The sequence below is a fragment of the Otolemur garnettii genome, unplaced genomic scaffold (assembly GCF_000181295.1).
Source record: "Otolemur garnettii isolate 467f Iridium unplaced genomic scaffold, OtoGar3 scaffold00083, whole genome shotgun sequence".
Lineage (NCBI taxonomy): Eukaryota > Metazoa > Chordata > Mammalia > Primates > Galagidae > Otolemur > Otolemur garnettii.
In genome coordinates this window covers 6,629,573-6,654,477 of record NW_003852478.1, presented here as the reverse complement: position 1 = coordinate 6,654,477, position 24,905 = coordinate 6,629,573, and the positions used below count along the sequence as shown (strand labels likewise).

Here is a 24,905-nt window from a genome sequence, read left to right as displayed (position 1 = left end):
TGCCCAGGAGGGGAGTAGGGAGTTTACATTAGCCTTTTCATTTCCAAGTGAAGTTACATTAACCTCTTCATTCCCAAATGGAGTTACATTAACCTTTTCAGGTTAATATGAAAATGTATATTGCCTTCCCATTCTCCTGCTGTTTCCTAGCTTGATGTGCATTCTTTCCAAAAATCAGGACTTTTTTTATAATGCTGCGGGACACTGGACAAATTGTTAAAAATCAGGACTGTCCCGCCAAAAGCAGGATGTCTGGTCACCTTAGTATAGACAAAACAATCAACTGGAATTAACACAATCTAAGAAAGGATAGATGTCCTTCCCATAATATCTACACATCAGAAAGTGGTCCCGGGAGAACTAGGAAGGGATCTTTCTGGAGACCTCTATTTCATCCAAATCCTTATTAATAAATGTTCACTCAAGCAGAACAAGGTTGAGTAGTGGAAACACTATACAACCAATTCTTTGACAATTATCAAGTGTTATTTTCAAAGAGCAATTAAGAAAGTTCATTACTGGGTGACGCCTGTGGTTCAAGGAGTAGGGTGCTGGCCCCATATACCAAAGGAGTCGGGTTCAAACCCAGCCCTGCCAAAAACTGCAAAAAAAAAAAGTTCATTATGTGGTATCAAGTAGCGCTTGTATCATTCTCACCTAAAAGTCACTATTTAGTATTTAACTTGTGTTACAAAAGAGAAATAGTGTAAGGGAAGAGAAAATTTGTCTCAAAAACACCTGCCCTACCCCCACTTAGCGCCTCCAACTTCACGGCCAACACGCACTCTGCCTAACAGACTTGACACATACAAGGCAAGAACTGTGTATCCTTCTACGTCCTTTATCTGTAAAATGAATAGAAAAAAATTCTTTCCTGGAAAGCCAAACATAAAAGTAGTAAAACTAAGATTTCTAGTACTGGCCAACAATTCAGGCTCTTACAGACTGAACAGATCACTGGCATAAAAACAAGCATCAGGCTCGGCGCCTGTGGCTCAAGGGGCTAAGGCGCCAGCCATGTACACCCAAGGTGGCGGGTTCGAATCCAGCCCAGGCCCGCCAAACAACAATGACGGCTGCAACCATAAATAGCCAGGCGTTGTGGTGGGCGCCTGTGGTCCCAGCTACTTGGGAGGCTAGTGCAGGAGACTCACTTGAGCCCAGGAGTTGGACGTTGCTGTGAGCTGAGATGCCACGGCACTCTACCCAGGGTGACAGCTTGAGGCTCTGTCTCAAAAAAAAAGCAACAGAAAAAACAAACGAGCATCAGAATCACCTGTGGAGTCGGTCAAAACACAGGTGGGTAGGCCTCGCCCTAGAATTTCCGAAGGTCTGGAATGGGGCCAGGAAATCGGTATTCCCCCAGATTTCCCAGGTTGCTGGCCAGGGATCATACTAGATTAGATTAGATTTCCATTCTAAATTCACTGCTGAGCTACTAAATACAGAAGAAAAAAATCCCATCCCAAAACAATAGTGTAACAAGTCTACACTATTTGGCATTCTCAAAAGAGAAGAGGATTTAATTTTCCTGTTTGTAATGTATACTCTCATGTAAATGAGGGCAGGCTGGGGAGACCTGAAATCCTGTTCCGAAACGGAAGGAACTGAGCCAAAGAAACAGAAGGGGCAGCATTCCTGTTAAACACCAGGTTAAAAAGAATTCACAGGGCTCTGCACTCACACAAAGATTGAAACGTTCTCAATGTATTCCATCAGCATTTTGTATAATTAAGGCAAAAACAACATGGCTTGAGGTGGCTCTCAATGGCCTCTACCCTTCTGATACGTATGCCCCTGTAAGCCTTGGGTATTCATGTCCTACCTTGAGTGTGGGATGGACAATGACCTCTACCCTTCTGATACGTATGCCCCTGTAAACCTCGGGTATTCATGTCCTACCTTGAGTGTGGGATGGACAATGGCCTCTACCCTTCTGATACGTATGCCCCTGTAAACCTCGGGTATTCATGTCCCACCTTCAGTGTGGGATGGACAATGACCTCTACCCTTCTGATACGTATGCCCCTGTAAACCTCGGGTATTCATGTCCCACCTTCAGTGTGGGATGGACACTATAATTTATTTCTAACACACAAAACAGATTTTTAAACCTGATAGCCTGTCCCTTCCATGACTAGGTGACCAGAGACATGATGTCCACTGCCTCCTTCCCTTCATGCTTCAATGAAGCAGGCTGCCCTGGTGGACAGGACCACAACCAGGGAGGAGCTAAGCCCTCTCAGTCCAACAGCCAAGAACAACTGGACCTTTGACTTGAGATATGGCAGAAGATTCAAGGCAGAAACAAATCAGAGAACTCCATTTTTTTTTTTCTATTAAGCCACACTGTAAAGAGATTTAGAAAGTATAAAATAAGGCCAGCTCTCCCTAAATTTTTTAAAAAATAACTGTTTGTCACTAAATTTTGTATTTACATGTAATGAGCTTATTATGAGTGTCACTAAATATTTTAAAATTTTAACTTATAATATGAAAAATTAGATAGATATAACAAACATAAACCAAAACTCTTTGGGGTCTAGAGTAATTTTGAAGAGTTTTTTAAAAAACCTTACAAAAATCTGTAACCAGTTTGAGCATAACTGCTATGCTGAAGAACCAGACTGCTAAGAGGAAAACAATCTAATGAAAATGTAGACCTGGGCGGCGCCTGTGGCTCAGTGATTAGGGCACCGGCCCCATATACTGAGGGTGGCAGGTTCGAACCCGCCCTGGCAAACTGCAACAAGAAAAAAATAGCCTGGCGTTGTGGCAGGTTCCTGTAGTGCTAGCTACTCAAGAGGTGAGGCAAGGGAATCGCTTAAGTCCAAGAGCTGGAGGTTGCTGTGAGCTGCGACGCCACAGCACTCTACCAAGGGTTATAAAATGAGACTCTCTCTTAAAAAAAAAAAAAAAAAAGAAAGAAAGAAAAAAAGGAAATGCAGGTCTCAGAGGAAACCGGCGCATCGTGTCTAATCCAAAGCCAAGGTATTCAAGGAATGAATACGATTTCTGAGTTCACACAATTACTGGATGTCTAGTAAGATACTGATCTACATGACAACAGTCTTTCAGGAAGGAATCGATACCTCTGCTATCGAAATACACAGCCAAACCCCACAGGCAACTTCAAAGGCAGAGATGGCTTGTTTGTGGTCCGGGTAACTGGGTTACATCTCAGTAAACCCCAGGGCCTTCCTCAACTTAGTGGGACTGAAAATACTCAGTAAACCCCAGGGCCTTCCTCAACTTAGTGGGATTGAAAATACTGGGCTAGATTTTAATTTCCCACGACCTACAGAAACATGGTCAAATGAGCCTTAATCCTAGGTTAATGCAACAAGAAATGAGTTAAACTGAACTTGCCTTCTATCCTTCAATAAACTGCATTATGAAAATTTAAATAAAACATGACACTAAAGTAAATTAGCATTTGAAAGCCTAAATTAAAAGCATATCACAAAATTCTCAATCACTAATTAAATTCTGTATTTCAGAAATAAAGTAAGCCAAGCACAGACAAATCAGTGATTCCATCGATATGAGGTACTTAGAATAAATAAATTCATAAAACAGAAGTAGAATCAAGGTTACCCAGGACTAATGTGTGACAGGTACAGCGTGTCTGTTGGGGATGATGAGAAAGTTTTCGGCAGAGATCATGATGATGGGTAAATAACACTGTCAGTGTATTTAATGTCAAGGAACACTTGTAAATAGTTAAAATGGTAAATATATGTTTTACTACATAATTTGGTAAAAATTTACTACATAATAATGGTAAATGTATGTTTTACTACAATAAACAGGCAAACACAAAATCACCTGCCCTATAACGTCCTTCCAATTTTACAGTTTTTCTTCCATAAAATACGTATTTCAAAACTGTCGTACTCAGTTAAACATAAACTTCCTAACACAAATCAGACAAACAGCAAAACCTTAACTGGATCTTTTAAAAAAAAGTGATTCTGCTCTTTATAATCTCCCTAACTTCCCCACTCACAAAGATATATATGTATATATTTCGAAATCAGGGAACTGCTTTTTAAAAAAAAAAGTTCTCAGGCATCTACTGTGGTGAATATACATAAAACAGTAACACAGTTTCCCTGACATAGGCACTGATTCATTTCAACATAGTTCATAAAGAAAATAAGGGGGCAGTGCCTGTGACTCCAAGGAGTAGGGCGCTGGCCCCATATGCCGGAGGTGGTGGGTTCAAACCCAGCCCCAGACAAAAACTGCAAAAAAAAGAAAATAAGATTTTCTTCCAGTGCAGTAGTTCACACCTATAACGCCAGCACTCGGGAGGCCGAGATGGGTGAATTGCCTGAGCTGATGGGTTCAAAACCAACCTGAGCCAGAGCAAGACCTTGCCTCTAAAAATAGTGGGGCATTGTGGTGGGGGCCTACAGTCCCAGCTAAAAGTGTTTGAGGTTGCTATGAGCTATGATGTCTCAAAAAAAAAAAAAAAAAACAACAGCCTGGAATGGAATTCTGGTTCTGTTGGTCAAATTCCTTAAACCTAGGTTTCCCTATCTATAAAATTAGAATATCTACTTCAGATTATGTTCAAGAATCAAATGAGTTAATCCATAAGATGTGCTCAGAATAATTTTTCAGAAGTGAGCATTCTAGGTATTAGCTATTATTTCTATTATTACTCAGAAGCAGCATGAAACCACACTAACGATGGTCTGAGGAAAACTTAACACAATAGAAACTATTTTCTGGCTCACTAGAAAATGAAAATAACAGATTTTCTAAAAATTATCAAAAACCTTGATCAACCAGTATTTGTTTTCAAGCTACTGTCAAACACGACTGTAAGGAACCACATACAACACTTTTGCACTTCCTAAGACCTTGTCCATCTTTGTTGTACCCTAACATAAAAACATATTATTGCCAGAAACATTCTGTCCTCTGTAACTAAATTGGTTTTGGACATATCTGTAGACGTGTGTTTGAGGGAGAGGCAGTAATACTTCTCTCTTCTTCAGCTGGCTGCTTTACAATGAAATCCTTCAGATGAGAGCGGTCTCTGCCACCTCATAACTGGTAAGGAGTGGCCACCTTCTTATGCAATGGGCCATATCTGTAAACCTCCAAGAAGTTGACCGCAAATTTTACATGTGCTATCCCCAACCAGGGCCTTTCTAAGAATGAATAAAATAATTATGCTAAGATAAAAAATAGTATAAAGTAGGGCTGCTCCAAGCAAATCTGGACTTAAGGTCACCCCAAAATACAAGAATAATATATTATTACTATATCTGTTTCATCATACTTTTAGGACTTTAATCTTAAAAACTTATGCATTAGAAATTTAATGTTTACAAAAGCAAATGTATTAAAATACATTTACATTCAACTCTTAAATTGTTTTCTCCTTTTCTTTTCAGTATTTTTAAAGAAAGCAGAAAATGCCGGTTTTTCTGTAAAATGGAGTACCTTTTAAGGCAATACTTTTTTAATAAAGACTACTGAGTCACAACCTTCTTTCACTAGGTTCTTGTGATTTTTAAGGTGATTTAAATTATAACAAACTATAGAACACAATGTAACCATGCGCTTCTGTAGTAAATAGTAACTGAAAATTGTCTTTCAGCAGGGTGTGCACTTAGCTGCTATACGCCTATTCTACCATCTTGTTTTTAAAACAGAGCCAGCATCCATTTCAATTAAATGTATCATTCAGCTGTCAATCTGAAAGTCACTTCTGTTCATACATGTGTGTCTGTATATGTATACAGTTAACATATGTTAATTCTCTAAATACTTTAGCTAATTAAGTTAACTATATATAGTTACTTCTATATAACTATAAACTAGTCTTTTTATAGTTATATAGAGGTAACTATATATATATATCTATATAATTAGCTTAGTAGTCTTTTTATAGTTATATAGAGGTAACTATATATCTATGTAGTTAATTAGCTAACGTATTTAGAGAATTAACCTACATTAGCTAACTATATATAGTTAACCACACACACACAATCAGCTAACGTATTTAGAGACGCTGTGACTGGCACTGTAGGGAAACACAGATGGAAATATATAGCCTATATTCTCCCTAATAGCTCACATTCTAGTAAAAATAAGGAGTAATCCAATTCCAATTTCCAAATACTTGGTTTTATTTATTTGTTTTGTTTGTTTGTTTGAATTGGTATCCCCCAGTATATAAGCTACGGTTAAGCACTGCTGGAAGTAATATTGGAATTCATCTGAATCTGTGTTGCTTAAGTGCTGACAGAACAGCATGGAAACATAACCCAAGAACATACATCAAAGAAAGCTGCACAGGTGTAAAAATATAAAAAGCGCAGAGCTGAAAACTACCATTAAGTAAATTTAGCAACAAAAAACAATCAGAACACTCCACCATAAAATGCCATCAACAACCCAAACATTACTCAAAGACCTGTTACACTTATAAACAGGGGCTATATGCCAAAAAAATGGAGTAATCTTATCATTTTGAAAAAAAGTAAACTTTCAGATAATGCCACTGCCTAAATTTCTGGATATTCTTACACCAGTGAAGTATTTATTTTTTCATCTTTAATTCATACCATCTCTCTATTATTTAAACAACTAGTAGTACTGAACATATCAGTTCAACATTACATATGTGTGTATTATACACACGCACACAGAGAAGGTGCCAAAAAATGTACATACATTTTAGAAAAGGAAACACTCTTACAATGGTAACGCTCACCATACACCAATGGTGTTTGCTATGTGTCTGTTGTATCTTGCACCTCTTGTAATTACCGTGATGTTACAATTTTAACACTTTTTCCTTTCATCAATTGTGTACACACTTTTTAGAACCGTCTGTGTATTGGGAATATATGTGCATTATTAGTGAGTAAATGAGGGCATGCTTTCATTCTGTCATTTACAGTGACATCATGCTGGGTGAATAGCCGACAAAGACACAATCCCACTTAACTGGAATCTAAAGAAGCTGAACTTATGGAAGTAGAGAGGAGGCTCGGAGCCTGGAGCACAGTGGTTACAGTGCCAGCCACATACAGCCAAGGTGGCGGGTTCGAACCTGGCCAGCTAAACAAATACAACAAAAAATAGCCGGGCGTTGTGGCAGGTGCCTGTACTCCCAGCTACTCGGGAGGCTGAGGCAAAGAATCACTTAAGCCCAAGAGTTTGAGGTTGTTGTAAGCTGTGACGCCACAGTACTCTACTGAGGGTGACATAGTGAGACTCTGTCTCAAAAAAAAAAGAAGCAGAGAGTAAAATGGTGGTTCGCAGAAGCTGAAAGGTGTGGGAGGAGAATGGGAGATGACGTTCACAGGGCAAAGTTTAGGTTAGATAAGAGGAGTTAAGTTTTACAGACATCCTGAACTAAACACGATGACTACAGTTAATAACAACTGTGTATTTCAAAATTGCTAAAAGATTTTAAATAATCTCATCATCAAAAAATGATAAATGTGAAGTGACAGATATGTTACCTGGCATGATTAATCATCCACAATGTACACATTGATCAGACCATCACACTGTACCCTATAAATACACACCACTGTTGTCAGTTAAAAATAAAATTTTTGACAATTTCAAAAGAAGAAAATGCCTTCAAATCACCTTTAATACCAAGTAAAGTTTAAATACAAAGCAATCTAGCATAAGGACTAACATCATAATGATTTTTTTTAGTCTCATTAATCAAATAAATTCAAAACTTAAGTATTTCTACATTTTACTTAACTCTTTTTCAGAGGACAAAGGACTCATTTATGAGTCATGTAAGTCCTCTTCCATCTGGTTGATACTCAGCATATTAAAAACCCAAGAATCATGTGTCCAATGCCAACTTATAAATGATTTGTGTCTTATTCAGTTGTTCAAACAAGAAATTCATTGACCTTTAGGAAGAATGCTGTCTGAAGAAAAGACCTCTAACCTACTCCAGCCTTCTCTTTCCTCAATTTTTGAGACAACAGATTCTCTAAAGCCACAAGTCATTTTTCATAATATTTTTCTTATCCCTTCTGAGAGCAGAGTTGACAGGGGACAGAAATCAAAGGTATTGAAGAAGAAGGGCAAAGGCAGTAGCTGACATTCAGAGGCTAAGGAGGAAAATTCAGGTAAGGACTACTGAACCCTGTATTCGGCTCTGTGCTCTGACCACAACTGCTATCTCAAAACAAAGACACTTCTCTTACAAATGCAAGGTGAGTGAGAGCCTGGCTCTCCCATACAAGCTGCTTTTATTATGAGGAAGCAAACCCCAGGAGGCGTTCTCCCTATGAAAAAAATAATTACAATCTCAATCACTGCTGTTAAGTTTCACAAAAATTTGGTTAAGATTGATAAATGTTGAAAACCTATTGGGAATATCAGAGATTATTTGTGAATTATTTTCTCTACTGTTTTTAATAATTAAAAGTAACTAAAAATACCATAAAAATTTACATTACTTTTCTGCCTTGTTTAATGAAAGTAAATACCAGGTACCCAACAGCAGTCTCATAAAAGGAAACCAACATAAAAACGAAAGAAGACCAGACTTAAATTTAATTGCAATCTCTCCAAAGATTATAATTTTGTTTTACGTACTCCAATTCTAAAGATAGCTTTATAATTTTTTTCCAACATGCTAACACATGGTTTATAATTGCATATGGATTTGCACATTTACTACTGACGACCTCAGTGTGGGGATCACTACAGTAAATACTGCCTCTTGGCCACACTGCAAAGGCAAGACACGTACGTATCTGTTTCAGCATGAATTTGTTGACGACTTAACATAATATTAGTATTATTACTTCTAATGCAACGCAATCAAATATATATTATTTCACAATATATATTTTGTGCAATTCAATAAAGGAAACATAGGCTATTTTTCTGTCAAAATCAAATGTCTAATTTACTATTTACCTGGTGGTGGAATCAGAGGTGGAGCAGTGCTGACAGTTGGAGGAGGTGGAAGAAACGGAGGAGGTGGGAGGTGGGTGGGAGGAGCTCCTGGAGGGAAAAATGGAGGCGGTTTGCTAAAATTATTGTCTACTTCAGTAGCGGATCTTTCAGAAAGGACCTAGAAGTAAAGCACAGTAATTAAATAGATGAGCAAATGTTGTTATCTAAGAGTAAGCTGGGTAAATTAATGTCATTTTATCTAAGACAGTAAAAAGTAGTTTAATTCACATACACATATTTTTGAGGGGAGTAACAGTTGTGTTTCTATGTACAGCTACACATACTCATCTATCTACGCTCACATAGCACACACTCAACCAAAGCCTAAGAAAAACTGGGTCATCACAAGAAAAATTAAGTAATTAAGTAATAAAAATGTTCCAAATGGGAACAAGTACTTTGTAAGTACAACGTAGCAAGTCATCTTGTCCCCCAACCCAAGTTAAAGTGTCCGAGTTAAGGTTCCATCATTCATCACAGAAAGCTGTTTAGAAACAGACACGGCAGCAGGGCAGACTTTCACTCTGCTGAGGCCGGTCATCACTACGTGCCAAGGTCACCAGACTGTCAGAAGCGCATCAACAGGATGCAGGCGACGGGGCAGTAACACGTGGAGAGAACTTCTTCATGGGAGCCTGTGACTTTTAGACTAAGGGTTTATGCTTGAAAAACAAAGCAGTGTTTGCCAAATGCTTATCTGTGTGAACAGGTAAGGGACAGACACCATTATAAACACCCCAAACCTCCTTAAATAACACAGCAAGTAAAGTGGTACTTAGAAATTTGGATTTTTCACATGTTCCCTAGGAATATATGAATAGGCTTGAGAAAAATTAAAGGCAGCCAATATAATGTTGTACATGTAATTTATACTTCTCAAATCTTTGCTGACTAGAGCACATCATTTAAAGATACAGTCCCTCCCATCATTAACTTTTCCTATACTTAAAGATAGTCATATTTGTAAGGCTTATGTTGACAAACCATTTCTTAGAGAACAATTATTTAAGAAATCGTAACATTAAGAAAAAGGCGATTATCTTCTATTTTAGAAATAACATTGCTAAAAAGAATATCCTACACTAATAAAAACACTTTAGACATTTTTAATGTACTCAGAAAGGGAGAATGAAGAACACAGGATCAAAGCAGAATAGTGGGAAGTATCAGTTAATACAACAATATCCCAATTTTGCTTAGTAGTAAGAGATATGTCAAAAAGTTAAAAAGGCGGCAGAGTCATCAGTGCTCCTTTTCTTTTATTAAACTTTTTCCATATTCCAATTTTTGTTGAACAGACACAAAATCCAAATCCAAAAATCTGAAGTATAAAATCTGAAATTTTTTGAGCTCCAAAATCTGTCTCAAGTGGAAAATTCCACACCCGACTCCTATGTGACAGGTAGTCAAAAGGCAAGTCCACCACAACAGTTTATTCAGAGTTCCCAGGGAAGAAAAAGATAATGAATCAATTATTATGACAAATTATTTATGCAACAGATTCCATGTTTCAGCTTGATTCCCATCACCAAGATGTATCTTACTATATACATGCAAATATTCCAAAATCCGAAACACTGCTGGGCCCAAGCATTTTTGACAAGGGATACTCAACCTGTATTACATTTATAACAAAGAAAATGAAAAACCATACTACAAAAGATCCAGAGATAAATAAAAACACAAGGATCGCTGATTCTTTTAAATCCCTTTGTATAAAACTTCAAACATAGCCTGGCAAACTTGAATAAATGCATGCACAATCTTCCAGTTGGAACCATTTTAATACTCAACCTGTATGTTGCTGTTCTCGTTTGCTCGCCGCCTCCCTTCCACGCGGCTGATGGTTATCGTCTGACCAATGACATCAATGGCTCCAGGTAATCTCCTGGAACATAAAGATTGAATCCATTCAGTTTCATCCAATTAGATGTTTGAAAACTAATCAAAATATTAAGTGAGAAATGAATGCATGTATTTTAAAATAGAGTCAGGTTACAACGGATTGAAAAAAACTCAATGAGTTGACACTACTTTATACTGTCATAAACTGTTTTACTAGTTAGCTAAAACTAACATACCCAACAATGATCACAGTGATGAATTCTAAGTAGCTTTTCTTCTAAATATACTATTTTTAATAGTCTCTAAATGAACTTATTTTTGTGAAACTGAATCCAAGAGCAAGTGCTAGACATAAAAGGAATACAGTGTTTTGCCACGACAATCTTAACACTCATTATCAGAGTTCTACCATAAAAAGGTTTGAAATAATGTTCATTTTGAAACACACAGGATATTTTTCTTAGTGATATACTTTAAGCATTAAAAAACATATAAAGGGAACCATTTCTAATAATTTACCTTTAGATAGAAAAATCCAAATATTTAAATACTCGCCCTACTTCCAATGTGGGTATATGGAAAAACAATCTCCCACAATACTGTGGCAAATTTCATAGGAAAATCTGGTAAGTTGTTTTTTACGAATTTAAAATAATGTTAAAAGCTACTGTGCAGTTCCAGAAGGACTTTGTACAAGTACATAAGCCTAACAAAATAACAGAAGTCACCTGTACAAAGAGGCAATGAAGAGTAGATCAAATCAGATGAATTTCTCTTCATTCATGGTTCAGTTCTGAACACTCCTACCTTTAAAACTTTATAGGAAGAAGTAAAACAATTACAATACCATGATCCTTCCACAGTCACCAGGTTAGGTTCTTAAAATGACCAATAACAGCAGCTACCACTTGTTTGATGCCTGGCCTGTTACCCCTCACAAAAACTCTCAACTTGAAAATCACTGGACACTTGTTAGGGACAACAAAGTGACACCCAGAGTCCAGGGTAAAGTCCCTGACCAACGTATTAAAGGGAAAACCAACTTTCAACCTGAATCTTTCTGACCCCACAGCCAGAGGCCCTTTCCCTTGAAGTGTGCTTCCTTCCAACAAGATAACTCACCTTTGTTAGGGACCTTCCAGAAATCCTGAGTTAGTGAAAGTCTGTCTCAAGTGGATCTTAAAACACTTCACAACTAATTTTATGCTCATAAAAATAAAGACAGCTTTATAAAAAGTATACAATGACATGTGAAATGTCTTCAAGTAATTAAGTCCTATTTACATTTCTTGCCCACTTAAGACTTCCTTTCTCTATAATTTTAGTAAAAAAAACCAAAAAAAAACCCCTCAATTTTGGCTCGGCGCCTGTGGCTCAAGTGGCTAAGGCACCAGCCACATACACCTAAGGTGGCAGGTCCGAATCTAGCCCAGGCTCGACAAACAACAATGACGGCTGCAACCAAAAAAACAGCCGGGCACTGTGGCAGGCGCCTGTGTTCCCAGCTACTTGGGAGGCTGAGGCAGGAGACTGTGCCCAGGAGTTGGAGGCTGTTGTGAGCTATGATGCCACAGTTCTCTACCCAGGGAGACAGCTTGAGGCTCTGTCTCAAAAACAAAAAACAAAAAACAAAAAACAAAAAAAACTCAATTCTTTCTAAATTCATGCCTAGATTATTAACCTCTGAGATTCCTTCACGATCTCAAAAGACCAAAAATGATTTTGCCTAACTTATACCCTCTAAAATAGCTGGGAAATATTCTAACATTCACATGTTAGAAAAATCCAAATACCTCTAACATCAAACAAATATTTCTCCAATTTCTTCTCTAAAACTTAGATAATTACAAAGCTATACCCAGAACATCGCATCAAGGCACATGCCCTGGGTCCATCTCAGACTCTCACATCCGACCCCACACAGGACTGTGTTCTGAGGCCAGGACTTCCCTGTCAACACTGTCACCTTCGACTCTACTCACTTCCTTTCTGGTTCTTTTCTATTCCCTATCCCGGGAGTCATCCCTCTCCACTTTTATATTTATTCTTATCAAGAACAAATTCTCACAAATTTCTCTGGATTTGAAATTAGACAGCAAATTCTCTAAACTGTTAAAAGTAGTAAAAATTCAATCTCGATATTAAGACTCTAACTTTTCTGTTAAGGGGAAAGATTTCTACAATCTGTCTTTTATGATCTGTTTCTAAAAATCTATGGGCTTCAAAAATTCTTGAGCACATGGAGGGCTCATCTCTTAGGTTTACATTAAATACGGCCAGAGAAGTCCAATCACTATTTCCCAGATTTAAATGGATTTACTCACCAAAGATTACAAATGACAAACACTATGTTTCTAAAAACATACAACTGAGAAAGGCGCCTTAAGTATATACCCTGGGAGGGAGTTCAGAAAATTCCAATTCCTACATTTTAATAATACCTCTGTTTCCAGGTATGTTTACCCCATAAACTGATACACCTTCATCAGAAATATGACATTTACTTTTTTCTCACAAATGTTTCGTGACAGACAGACAATACGTAATACAGTAACAAGAAGCAGATAATATTTAACACTGACAATTCTCTTCTCCATGTTGGACTCAACCATCTAGTAAAAAGCTAGGCCAGAAACTAACCACACTGAGTGCAGGCATTACTCTGCAGTTTAAACAGGTAAGTGAATGTTCACAAGAGCCTGATCTCTGAAATTATAGTAGAATTTGGTTTAAAATGCTCTTTTTGAGGATTCTGATGCCCCAGAGGGTCTGAAGACCACCTGCTTTGCAGATCAGCACCCGGGAAGCCAGACAGAAGGTCAGCTGCTGACCTCTGAGCTGCTGTGTGTAAGATAAAAACAAAGCACGGGCTCTGAAGATTGCTTTTCCTGGTAATAGTAATGATGATGATAGCTAGTATTTATGGAGCACCTACTGTGTACTAGGTTAAGCACTGTTCTAAGCACTTTTTTCTCATATAACCTTATTACTGCCATTTTACAGATCAGAATAAAGAGAAAAAAATCTCCTTTGAGTCCACTTCAAGAGAAGTTTTTAAACTTTAATGATGACAAAACACAGTAAGATATATAATTTGCATAACAATTGAGTACATATATATAAAAAATTTAAAAATCCATAAAACAATACTATAAAGAAAAGAGTAACATTAAAATAAAATATGATTTCATTAACATTTAAATATAACATAAGAAAATATCAAAATAATACAAAGCCAGGAAATATTGGTTGTGACCACCAAATTGATTTCACAACCTACTAATGAATTGCCACCTCATGCTTTCAAAAACTGCAATAAAGTCTCCAATATCACTATAATAAAAACACAGCTGTTTCTCAAAATGTTCAATGCTGAGTGACACTAGCATGAAAGTACAATTCAATAAAAGCAATTCAATCAAGAGAAGCAGAACAATGTGGCCTGACTCCTTAGCCTTGTTGATGGTCAGGTCTCAACTACGAACTGCACTGTACTTGACAGACATGGTTCTCTGCAGAGGGATCAGGAGGTGCCTAAACCGACACACATACATGTGGACACATACGTAATTTTCAGGCTGAAGTCCTTAGTTTTTAGCAAATTTTCAGATGGGTTATTGCTTCAAAGAAAGTTCAGAACCACTACTCTAAAAGAACGCATGGGCTACATTTCTTTGTGCAAATCTATGAATGTCTTCTCATAGCAGAGCTTCCAATAAGAATTGAGCAGCAGACAGTTCAAAGGTCTATCCTCTAGGGAAGGAAAAAACCAAAACCTAGAAAGTGGCTATTTCATATTCCCAAGTTAAAGACATGGAGGACGGCTTTCAACATAGAGGATGGGAAGAGAGGACACTGCAGATGGAGGTCAGAGCACAGCAAAGAGAAAGGATGTGGGAACATGCAGGAAGGATTTCTAACCATCTGCTGCAAGAGAAACGTGATCCACCTTTAGCAGTGGTGACCACCTAAAGACTATGTTAAGGAAGCAGAGAATATAAGTTAAACGAGAATAACAAAAAGGAAAGAACTGTGTGAGGCTGCAAAATGCTATGGAAATAATCAGTTCCGGTAACAACTGCACCTGTCGTTTTACTGCCAAGTGATACTTCAAGATTCTCAGCCAGTATCTGATTTTAATTTTTATGCCAACCAAGAATCAAGCCTCCAAATGGGTAGTCCTCAACCTTGCCTTCACATCAGAATCATCAGAGCAGTTCTTAACAATACTGATGCCAGGCCAGGTGTGGTGGCTCTTACCTATAATCTTAGCCCATTGGGAAGCCAAGGCAGGCAGACTGCTTGAGCTCAAGAGTTCAAGATTAGCCTGAGCAAGAGAGACCCTGTTGCTACTAAAAATAGAAGAACTACCCCGGTGGCCATTGTGACAGCTTTCTGTAGTCCCAGCTACTCAGAAGGCTGAGGTAAGAAATCTCTTAAGCCCAATAGTTTGAGGTCGCTGTGAGCTATGATACCATAGCACTCTACCGAGGGCAACAAAACAAGACCCTGTCTCAGGAAAAAAAAAAAAAAAAAGAATACTGACATCCACAGTGTACACCAGACTATTTAGAGTCTCTAGAGCTTAAGCATCAATTTTTTTAAGCTTTCCAGGTAATTCCAATATATAGCCAAAGTTGAAGATTACAAGTTTAATAGCATGTTCAACAAAGAGACTTACAAACATTTTGTTCTCCTCTAGAAATCATTTTAAGTAGCAGATAGAAACTAATATTTGTCCCTTTATTACCCAAAGTCATAACCATCAAGGTCTGGTAATTCAGGTAAGGCTGTGCTCATTCCTGTCTCTATAATGACTGTGCAGCTTTATGGGCTGACAAGGTTCTGCTTCTACACCTGTGTTTTACTTTCACAAGCTTAAGAGTAATTTTCTCGACAGTGCAAACACAATTTACGAGGAAAATTAATACATTCTAATGTTCAAGTGAAGATTAATGAAAAATCCTGTCCATTAAAATGGCATACATCCAAAACAAAAATCACAAAATTTAAAATGTCTTCAGGACACACAGTTTATTTTCTAGACCAGTGTTTTCAACCTTTTACACCTCAAAGCACACACGACCCTATGGGTAAACTTCCGCGGTACACTTATACTATGTTTATCAAAAAAAAGAGTAAAAAAAAAGAACATACTTACTGTGCTTTGAAATTCTTTCAAAAATAATTAATGATTTTAAAATTCTTCCTGTCCCTCCTAAGACCCACACCAATGTGTGGCCCACCAGCTGCAAAATCCCTGCTCCAGACTGACAGAACCACCCCCCCACCCCCACCCCCCCCACCCCACCCCGCTTTCTGGGGGCCTGAGCTTATCTTTTGAGCCCTACAGCAGGTATTTTCACAAGCCTAGAAATTACTTAACTCTTACCCGTACATTTCAAGTGAGGTATAAGCCCAGTTAGTTTCACTTCCACAATGATTTTTGCACAGTAAGGTGGCAGCACTGGGCTTCAGGCTCAGTAAATCAACTCCAAATTCCTTCCCTTCTTTCATACTAAGTGTTTTCTATACTAATTTTTCTGGTGCCTTAATTTTTAAAGTGTAACTTACTTCTGAACTCTATTTAAAATAAAACAAACAAAACTCTGGATGTTTAAAGGTAAGATGTGCTCTAATTTGACTCACTGGACACCAATGACCAGTATAGTCAAGTTCACTCACTTCTATACAAAGCTTGGAATAAAGCCTGACGTGCCAAATTATGGTTACTCTCATGCTTTTAAGTGTGTCACTGATAGGGAAATGATAGGGAAAGACATGGCTCTTATTTTTATTCAAAATGTAAAATAAAAGCCCTGATATGTCTAATCACATAAAAACTTATGAACTACACACTACAGTAACAAGGCATTCAGAGAGTTCAATCAGCTGTTACAAGGTACAGATGCATCTGCTCACTGAATCTCGTCAAGACAATCAAGGAGGTAGGCTTGAGAACAGATGAAGAGGTCATTCTTATATACAGTGGTCATATATATACATATATATTTAATCTCTAGTTTTATTATACATTTTGTGTTTGTCTATTGCAAGAAATACAAGCAGGTTTGAATATATTCATGATTCAAGATTGAAAAGTAATTTTAACTGTTCCTCATTCAAGAGTATAACTCACTTAAAAAGCATTCTGAAACTGGAACATGAGCTTAAGAATAAAGACTGAGAATTTGAAACTTATTTATGAGGAGCAGAACCTGTTATTTTAAAATGGAAATAAATGGCTCGGCTCTGTGCCTGTGGCTCAAGTGGCTAAGGCGCCAGCCACATACACCTAAGGTGGCAGGTTCAAATCTAGCCCGGGCCCACCAAGCAACAATGATGGCTGCAACCAAAAAATAGCCAGGCATTGTGGCGGCTGCCTGTGGTCCCAGCTACTTGGGAGGCATAGGCAGGAGACTCGCTTGAGCCCAAGCGTTGGAGGTTGCTGTGAGCTGTGATGCCACAGCACTCTACCCAGGGGGACAGCTTGAGGCTCTGTCTCAAAAAAAAAAAAAAAAAAAAGAAAGAAAGAAATGGCTCACGCCTATATAGCACTCTGGGAGGCTGAGGTGGGTGGACTGCCTGAGCTCAAGTGTCTGAGACCAGCCTGAGCAAGAGAGAGACATAGTCTCTAAGAAAAACAAACAAAAAAAAAAACAAAATAAAACCCCACAACTGGGCACTGTGGCGAGTGCCTTTAGCCCCAGCCACCTGGGAGTCTGAGGCAAGAGAAGAGTATTTTTTGTGCCCAAGAGTTTGAGATGCTGTAAGCTGACACCAAAACACTCTACCAAGGGCAACAAGTGACCCTCTGTTTCAAAATAAATAAAATGGAAATAAAGCACACATAGGATAACTTCATAGAAATCATTCATACTGCCAATTTCAATATTTCACATTCTATAACTGCTTCATTCTTTTTACTAACTGGCTTGACAAGAGTTATAAATACAAATTTTTTTTTAATTTATTGAATGGTAACTATGTACATTAATGCACTTCTGGGGTACAGTGTGGGGTTTTCACATGCAATCTGAAATACTTCCGTCAAACTGGTCAACATGGCCTTCATGTCATTTAAATACAAATTTTTAAAGGAAACTTACACCAATAAAATGCCATCATGAGACACAGCTTCAAAAATACTCTTAAATCAAGTTTAAAAAAGACTATGTTATATATATCAAGAGTAACTAGAATGAGGTAATTGGTCTGTTTTCAAATATAGTAACTTACAAAAAGAATCTCAACCATTATTTACTTGCCCTTTACAGATTTAAGCAATACCTCAAAAAAAAATTCCATGCTTATCAGTTACATTTCATACAGAGCTCGAATCTAATTTTCTATCTTATGCTGTGTAAGAAGGTGTGTATACGCACCGACACACACAACATTTAAAAACCAAAAAGCAACTTTTCTCTAAAGTATGTATTTTTAGAATTTTCAAAAGCACAATATACAAATATCAAATTCCCTACTACACATATTCCCTAAACTAATCCCAAATTCAGACTGCAGAGTTTTCAGTTTCCAAAATATCTGTTTTGAGAGGAGGAGGAGGAAGAAGAAGGATAGGCAAAGTGACATGTATCATTTTTAGGTACAAGAATCAATTATCTTCCCTATAAACCAAGCACCTTATGTCAAGAAATAAACTATTATGAAAAAGCGTACGTTTATGTAAAAAGTTCTTAGTCAAATAACTGATATAAAGAAAAACTCATATGTTAAAACAATAAAGCAAAAATGAAAACAAATATTAAGTTTAAAATAACATGAAAGATAACCAATTTTAAGTATTTCTATGCATTTGCCTACAACAGTCAACCTATCTGACCTGCAGGTACTAAAAGGTAGAAAACCAGATGCTCTAGTCCTGGCCTTGCCTCTGTAATTGCAGCTGTAATTGAAGGCAAATTCCCTAATTTCTCAGATTTCTTTTTCCATGTAAACCAGGCACTAGTCAGAAAATAAAGAATTTCAGGGCTGAAGACATCCCCCCAATTACACAGTCCGGCTCCCACATGTGCCAAACACAGTGGTGGCGTCACAGACTTTAGAGAACTCTCCTCAAGCCACACAAGTCCTTACTGACACAACTAGCCCTGAAATCCAAATCCAATTTAAGATTCATTATTAATAGTAACATGATTATCAATTTATAATTAAAGTTCATCTTGTCTGGTCCTTTTAGGATCCATAAATAGGCTGTTCACCTTGTTGGCTAGGTTAAATATAAATACAAGCATTCTTTGATGCACTATGATAATCTAGTTACTATATAGAAACTACATTACAAGCAGTCCTGAAGTTATAAACTTCCAATTTACATACAGAGCATTTATGAACTGTGACTATTATAGCAAGTTCCCAAGTTACATCAGGTTGACATATAACTCATAAACAAGGCTATTCAGGTAATAAATAGGTAAATGTACCCACTCCAACTTACATACAAATTCAACTTAAGAACGAACCTAAAGAACTTATCTCATTGATAACCCGAGGACTGCCTGTGTTCACAAAAGTACTAAACCTTTTGGGTTCCACAAAAATATTAAATATGAAAAGGTTCATACACTTTACTCCACACTTACCAGATTTAACTTTTCTTTATTTAAAATAACTCTTTATTTTTTTTTTGAGATGGAGCCTGAAGCTGTCCCCCTGGGCAGAGTGCCGTGGCATCACAGCTCATAGCAACCTCCAACTCCTGGGCTTAAGCGAGTCTCCTGCCTCAGCCTCAGCCTCCCAAGTAGCTGGGACCACAGGCGCCCACCACAACACCCGGCTATTTTTTGGTTGCAGCTGTCACTGTTGTTTGGTGGGCCCGGGCTGGATTCGAACCTGCCAGCTCAGGTGTATGTGGCTGGCGCCTTAGCCACTTGAGCCGCAGGCGCCGAGCCTAAAATAACTCTTAAAAATTAGTACTGGTTTCTCAAATAGAATTTTAGAGTTTAAAAAACAAAGACCAACTAATATTATATGAGAAACAGTCTCTGAATACTTTTGAAATAAGTATCTTAAGCTCCTAAAGCAACACATGCACCTCACATTATTCTCTAAGGACACAGATAATACATTTTTACTTGTATTAAGTTACTAGACTTATAGTTTGCGTATTCTTACTTTGAGATGAATAACCTACTTTTAAGTGTGAATAAACTTATTTGCTTCCAATATGATATCCTATCAAAGCAAACTGAATAGAAATTCTTACAGTTCATGTTCAGAATACATATAAAGACTCTATAAAAAAAGAAATCTAAGAAAATCAAATTTTGATAGTGTTGCCTCCTTTTGTTTTTCTTTTAATTGTTATAATCAAAGGTAACTGATCATGATTTACATGAAGTTTTTAAATAATTAAAAGCACATTAATACAGCATTAAGCTCCAAAGAAGAAACTTAAAATTCTATAACAAAAGCAGAATAAAAACTAACAAAATTAGACCTCATATACCACAATTACTTAAAACCTCAAAAAGTAAATTAGGAAGGAATCGTGGTATGTATTTTCAAAGCCAGGTAACAAGTGTGATCTCTCAGGTTGATCAGTGCTGGCGATGTGCCTGCACACCCTAGCTTAGTTGCTTCCCAGAATATCCCTTAGGGAAGAAGTTATTTCCACATTTCAGGCTCAGAAAAATTACAGTATCCACCCAATGGTGTCTGCCTTGTAAATACAAGATGTAGAATCCAAACCAAGATTCTATGAGGAGGGGTCAATCACTAGTAAAAGTGTAACAATAAATGACACAGTCCATCCCAGGACACCTGGTATACCCAGTGAAAGCAGCAGCAGGATTACACACTGCAGTTGGGTATATGGATCAGAAATTCAGTGGAGTCAAATTTTGCAGGTCCTTAATACTGGCTCAGGTTAGATTTTAGTAAGTCATGTAAAGCAGCCAAGGAATTTTTACCCAAACATAGTATGAGAAAGAAGAATTAAGCTGCAACAAGGGAGGGGAAAGCGTGCACCAAACACTCCCCAGTGTGGTTCAGTGCAACTGTTTATTATATATCGTGAAAGATCAGAAGGATGAGTGGTGAGACACAGGCAGGTCCTAATTCATCAAGTAACTGGAAATCCCACAGCCGTGCCCTGGAAAAGGATAATGTGGGGGGTATGAAACTGATTCACTTATTACTAACAAGACAAAACAACACTGATGATCTAAACATCAGGGAGTATCCAAGGTTTAAAAGCAGCCTTACCTTAGATCAGGTGATTCGGCCCTCCCATATCGATCCTGCCACTTCCCAACGCTGGAATTGGCTTTTCTGGAGGCAGCACTTGTCTGAGACTGAGAAGAGGTGCTGTTTCTGGTGAGATAAATTTTCTATGTTTTTTCTTCATATTGTTGTCTCTGACCCCCCTTGTTCTGTTTTTTTTTTTTTTTTTTTCTTGACATGCTTTCTAGTAAGGCCTTGAGCATGTTCCTACAGCATCACTCTCAAATCATAAAATCCTTGCTGTGGTGCTAAGACTACGAGTGATATTTAAATATAGACAAGTTATTGACATTTTATTAACTCCAGAATAGTTTTAGAAATATTCTTCAACTGTGCAATGTCAAAATGCAGAAATGAGGGAAAAAATAACGGCTTACACCAGGTTACAATACATTACCAAAAAGTAAGTATCTGTGTCTCTATAAATTATTAACATTAATTTTTGCAGTTTTAAAAAATCTTATTCCAGATTTTGGTATTTCCTTTCCTATATTCTTCAATAACAGACTGAAGTACTATTAACGCACAGCAATGCAATCAGTTAACAGTAACCCTTTCATGTGTTTCATAAATACCTATGCTAAATGTTACCAAAATTCCATTTTGAAATAACTCTTTCAAAGCAAAATTCCAAAAAAGTTAACTTTATCCCTAGTGATATACACTCTCGTTATCTGCATTTTTGCCAATACTTTAAAGAACTAAGATGCTCTTCCGAAGCAATAGGATCAATGTTTATGTATCTGCTTATTTTTGTAAAACAAACACAGGAAGAATAAAGAAGAAAATTAAACAAAATCTCTCCTGATAGGAATGAAACAGAGAAAGGATGACAAACCTCTGGACAGCTTTGCCTTGGGAACTACGTTACATGTTTGATATATGCAATCAAAAAATAAAATCAGTAAGCAGAGAGCAAGAGAAATGCCAAAACTGAATGGAAACATACGCTATGAACCAAATTATATTTAAATGATTGCTATAACCACTCAGAAGGAAACTTCTGAACACAATACTGACTATATATCCTCAGCCTAGAGAAAGAAAAAGAACTGCAGACAATCTCCAACTGTCTGATAGGTCTGTTTTTATAGTAGTTGAGGGCAGAAGTTCTGAATCTATTTTACATGCATTTTAAGATTAATTAAATGAGTATAGACTGAAGTTGGAAACCAAGTTCTCACTGTGAGAAAAGGGAAAAGCAAAGTGGAGTAGGGAAAAGGAGCTGGAGCCAGAACCCTTGGGGTCAAACTGCAAGTAAACGAACCACGATTATTTCACATTTAAACTTCATACAAAGCAAAATCCATATGGCAATTTCATATTGAAGTTGTTAAACTGTTTTCAGCTCTGAGTGCTGAAAAGGCCTAGAAATGATACCCCAGTACAAGGAGCACAGCTAGCATACTGATCTTGATTCTTAATTACCATCTCCCACTAAAGGGAAATCAGAGAGCCTTTAAGAAATGTCTACTTTGGCTCAGCACCCTCAGCTCACACATTAGTAAGACTTAATGGCCACATACACCGAAGGTGGTTGAGTTCAAGTCTGGCCTGGGCCTGCTAAACACCAATGACAACTCCAACCAAAAAATGGCCAGGCGCTGTGGTAGGCGCCTGTAGTCCCAGCTACTGGGGAGGCTGAGGCAAGAGAATCGCTTAAGCCCAGGAGTTGGAAGTTGCTGTGACACCACAGCACTCTTACTGAGGGTGACATAGTGAGACTTTTTCCCCCTCCCCTCAAAAAAGAGAGAAATATTTACTTCTTGAGAAGAGGCAGGGAAAATAAAAGGTAACTCTGGAGCATCTTGGGAATGCCAAAGAGTAAAGAAATCCTCCCCAAAAAATGATGGAGACATGTCCAAAGGTCATAGGAGCTACTTTAAAAGGTTCTCCCTAGTCAAAAGTTGACGAATTTGAGCATCACAATGAATTACAGTGTATATAAATCACATACATGGTTTATATACCACATATACAGCTACAAAGAAGCCATATTTACAAAAAACACATACACATCCTCTCACACATTAAATAAGACTTACCCAGTCTTAGTGATAGTAAGTGGGGAAGTGGGAAAGTTCATTTTTAAAGCAGAATGCCAACTAACAACTATAGTAATCACTATTTTGCAGTCATTACTGTAATAATTGATTAAAATTAAAATTATCAGTGAATGCTAAAATTTTTGAAAAGTTTAAAGAGAAATAGATACGTAAACAGTCTTCTCACAAATTACTTACTAAATACAAAGGGAAAAATAGTAACTTTGGATTGCAGAAACCTGAAAAACACCACCACAGCACAGTCCATAGTCAACATGCATCTTTGAGCTGACTGGCCACTGACAGGGGCACATTTACTTACACTGTATTCCCGTCCAAACAAAACCCAGTCTAATCATGAGGAAACATCAAGCAAGACCAGATCCATGGACAACCTACAAAGCAGCTAGATTGCACAGTTTCTAAAATTTAGCACTAAGAAACGCAAAGAAAGGCTGAGAAGTTGTTCCAGATTTAAGAAGAATAAAGAGATAAAACAGTTCAATGTAAAGAATGATCCCAGGTTGAATCTTAAATCATGGAGGAAAAAAAAAGAACTCCATAAAGAACATTAGTGGGATAACTGGCAGAATTCACAGCCTGTAATTAAATAAAAATACTGACTCATTATTAGATTTCCTGACTGTGATAACTGTGCCCTAACGATTATGCAACATTTGTCCTTGTTCTTAGGTAAGACGTGCTGAAGTATTTAGCGGGAAAGAGGCAAAACACCAAAAATGAATATTCTCCAATGTTCAGAAGGAAAAATGTTTGAGAGATTATAAAGCAAATATGACAAAATCATATTAACTAGAGAATCTGGAAGTTCTTTATACATTTTCAGCTTTTTCTAAGTTTTAATTTTTAACAAAATAAAACATTTTAAAAATGAAAACTAAGAAGGTATAATGGTGGCCACTAGGGATCATAGTCTGTTTACCACCATGTGCTACTTTACACGGGTATGTTTAGTTCTGAAAATTATCAAGAAGTACATTCATGGTATGTTACTTTTCTGTACATATTTCAAAAAGAGGTAATACAAAAACTTTTAAAGATTAGGCAAAACATTCTGATATATTAAATATAACACTTAACTATGCCAATTCGCTGAGCGGTATGGAAAGTTGGTAACCCAGCAATTCTACTGTTAAAGTACAAAAAAAATTAAAAAATGTGCAAACGTATCATCAGCTGTCTATACATTAACAAGGCAATCTAAGAATGTAAACAATAAAATAAAGTATGTAGGTCAGTAGCACAGCTCACTGCTCTTTAAATATCTGGTATTGAGACTTCATATATCTTAATAAAAGACATTACTGTCTTCTCCCTAAAGTCAAGAAAATTTTACTTTCAAAGATCTCTATCCAATCTCCATAAATACAATGAGTAAAACAGAAAAAACAATTTTTTTTAGGAAAATAATTCACAATGATTGAACAGTATCCTTTCGGACAGCACCTATGGTGCAGTGGGTAGGGTGCCGGCCCCATATACCAAGGGTGGCAGGTTCAAACCTGGCCCCGGGCAGCTGAAACAGCAGTGGCAACTGCAACAAAAAATAGCCAGGAGTTGTAGGCTGAGGCAAGAGAATCACTAAGCTCAAGAGTTCGGAGGTTGCTGTGAGCTGTGATGCCAAGGCAATCTACCAAGGACGACACAGTGAGACTCTGTCTCAGAAACATTTCAATCAAATGAAGATGAGCCTGGAAAACAAACTTCTCTAATGAGCAATGGGCACTGTCCTCCATATCCAAGCTAGAAGGGGCGCTGTCCTCCATATCCAAGCTAGAA

General features: G+C 37.4%; 1 protein-coding gene across 5 annotated transcripts in view; it reads right to left on the bottom strand.

Annotated features, from left to right (window-relative positions):
• Positions 1-24,905, bottom strand: part of FIP1L1 (factor interacting with PAPOLA and CPSF1) — a 71,352-nt gene that overhangs the window by 21,418 nt on the left and 25,029 nt on the right. For all 5 annotated transcript variants that reach the window (XM_003794601.3, XM_023515996.1, XM_023515992.1 and 2 more), the window contains 3 exons: positions 21,043-21,150; positions 10,765-10,858; positions 8,932-9,088 (listed from right to left, as the gene is read on the bottom strand). In XM_003794601.3, coding sequence (XP_003794649.1) covers positions 8,932-9,088; positions 10,765-10,858; positions 21,043-21,150 — 359 coding nt within the window. The remainder of the gene's footprint in view (positions 1-8,931; positions 9,089-10,764; positions 10,859-21,042; positions 21,151-24,905) is intronic.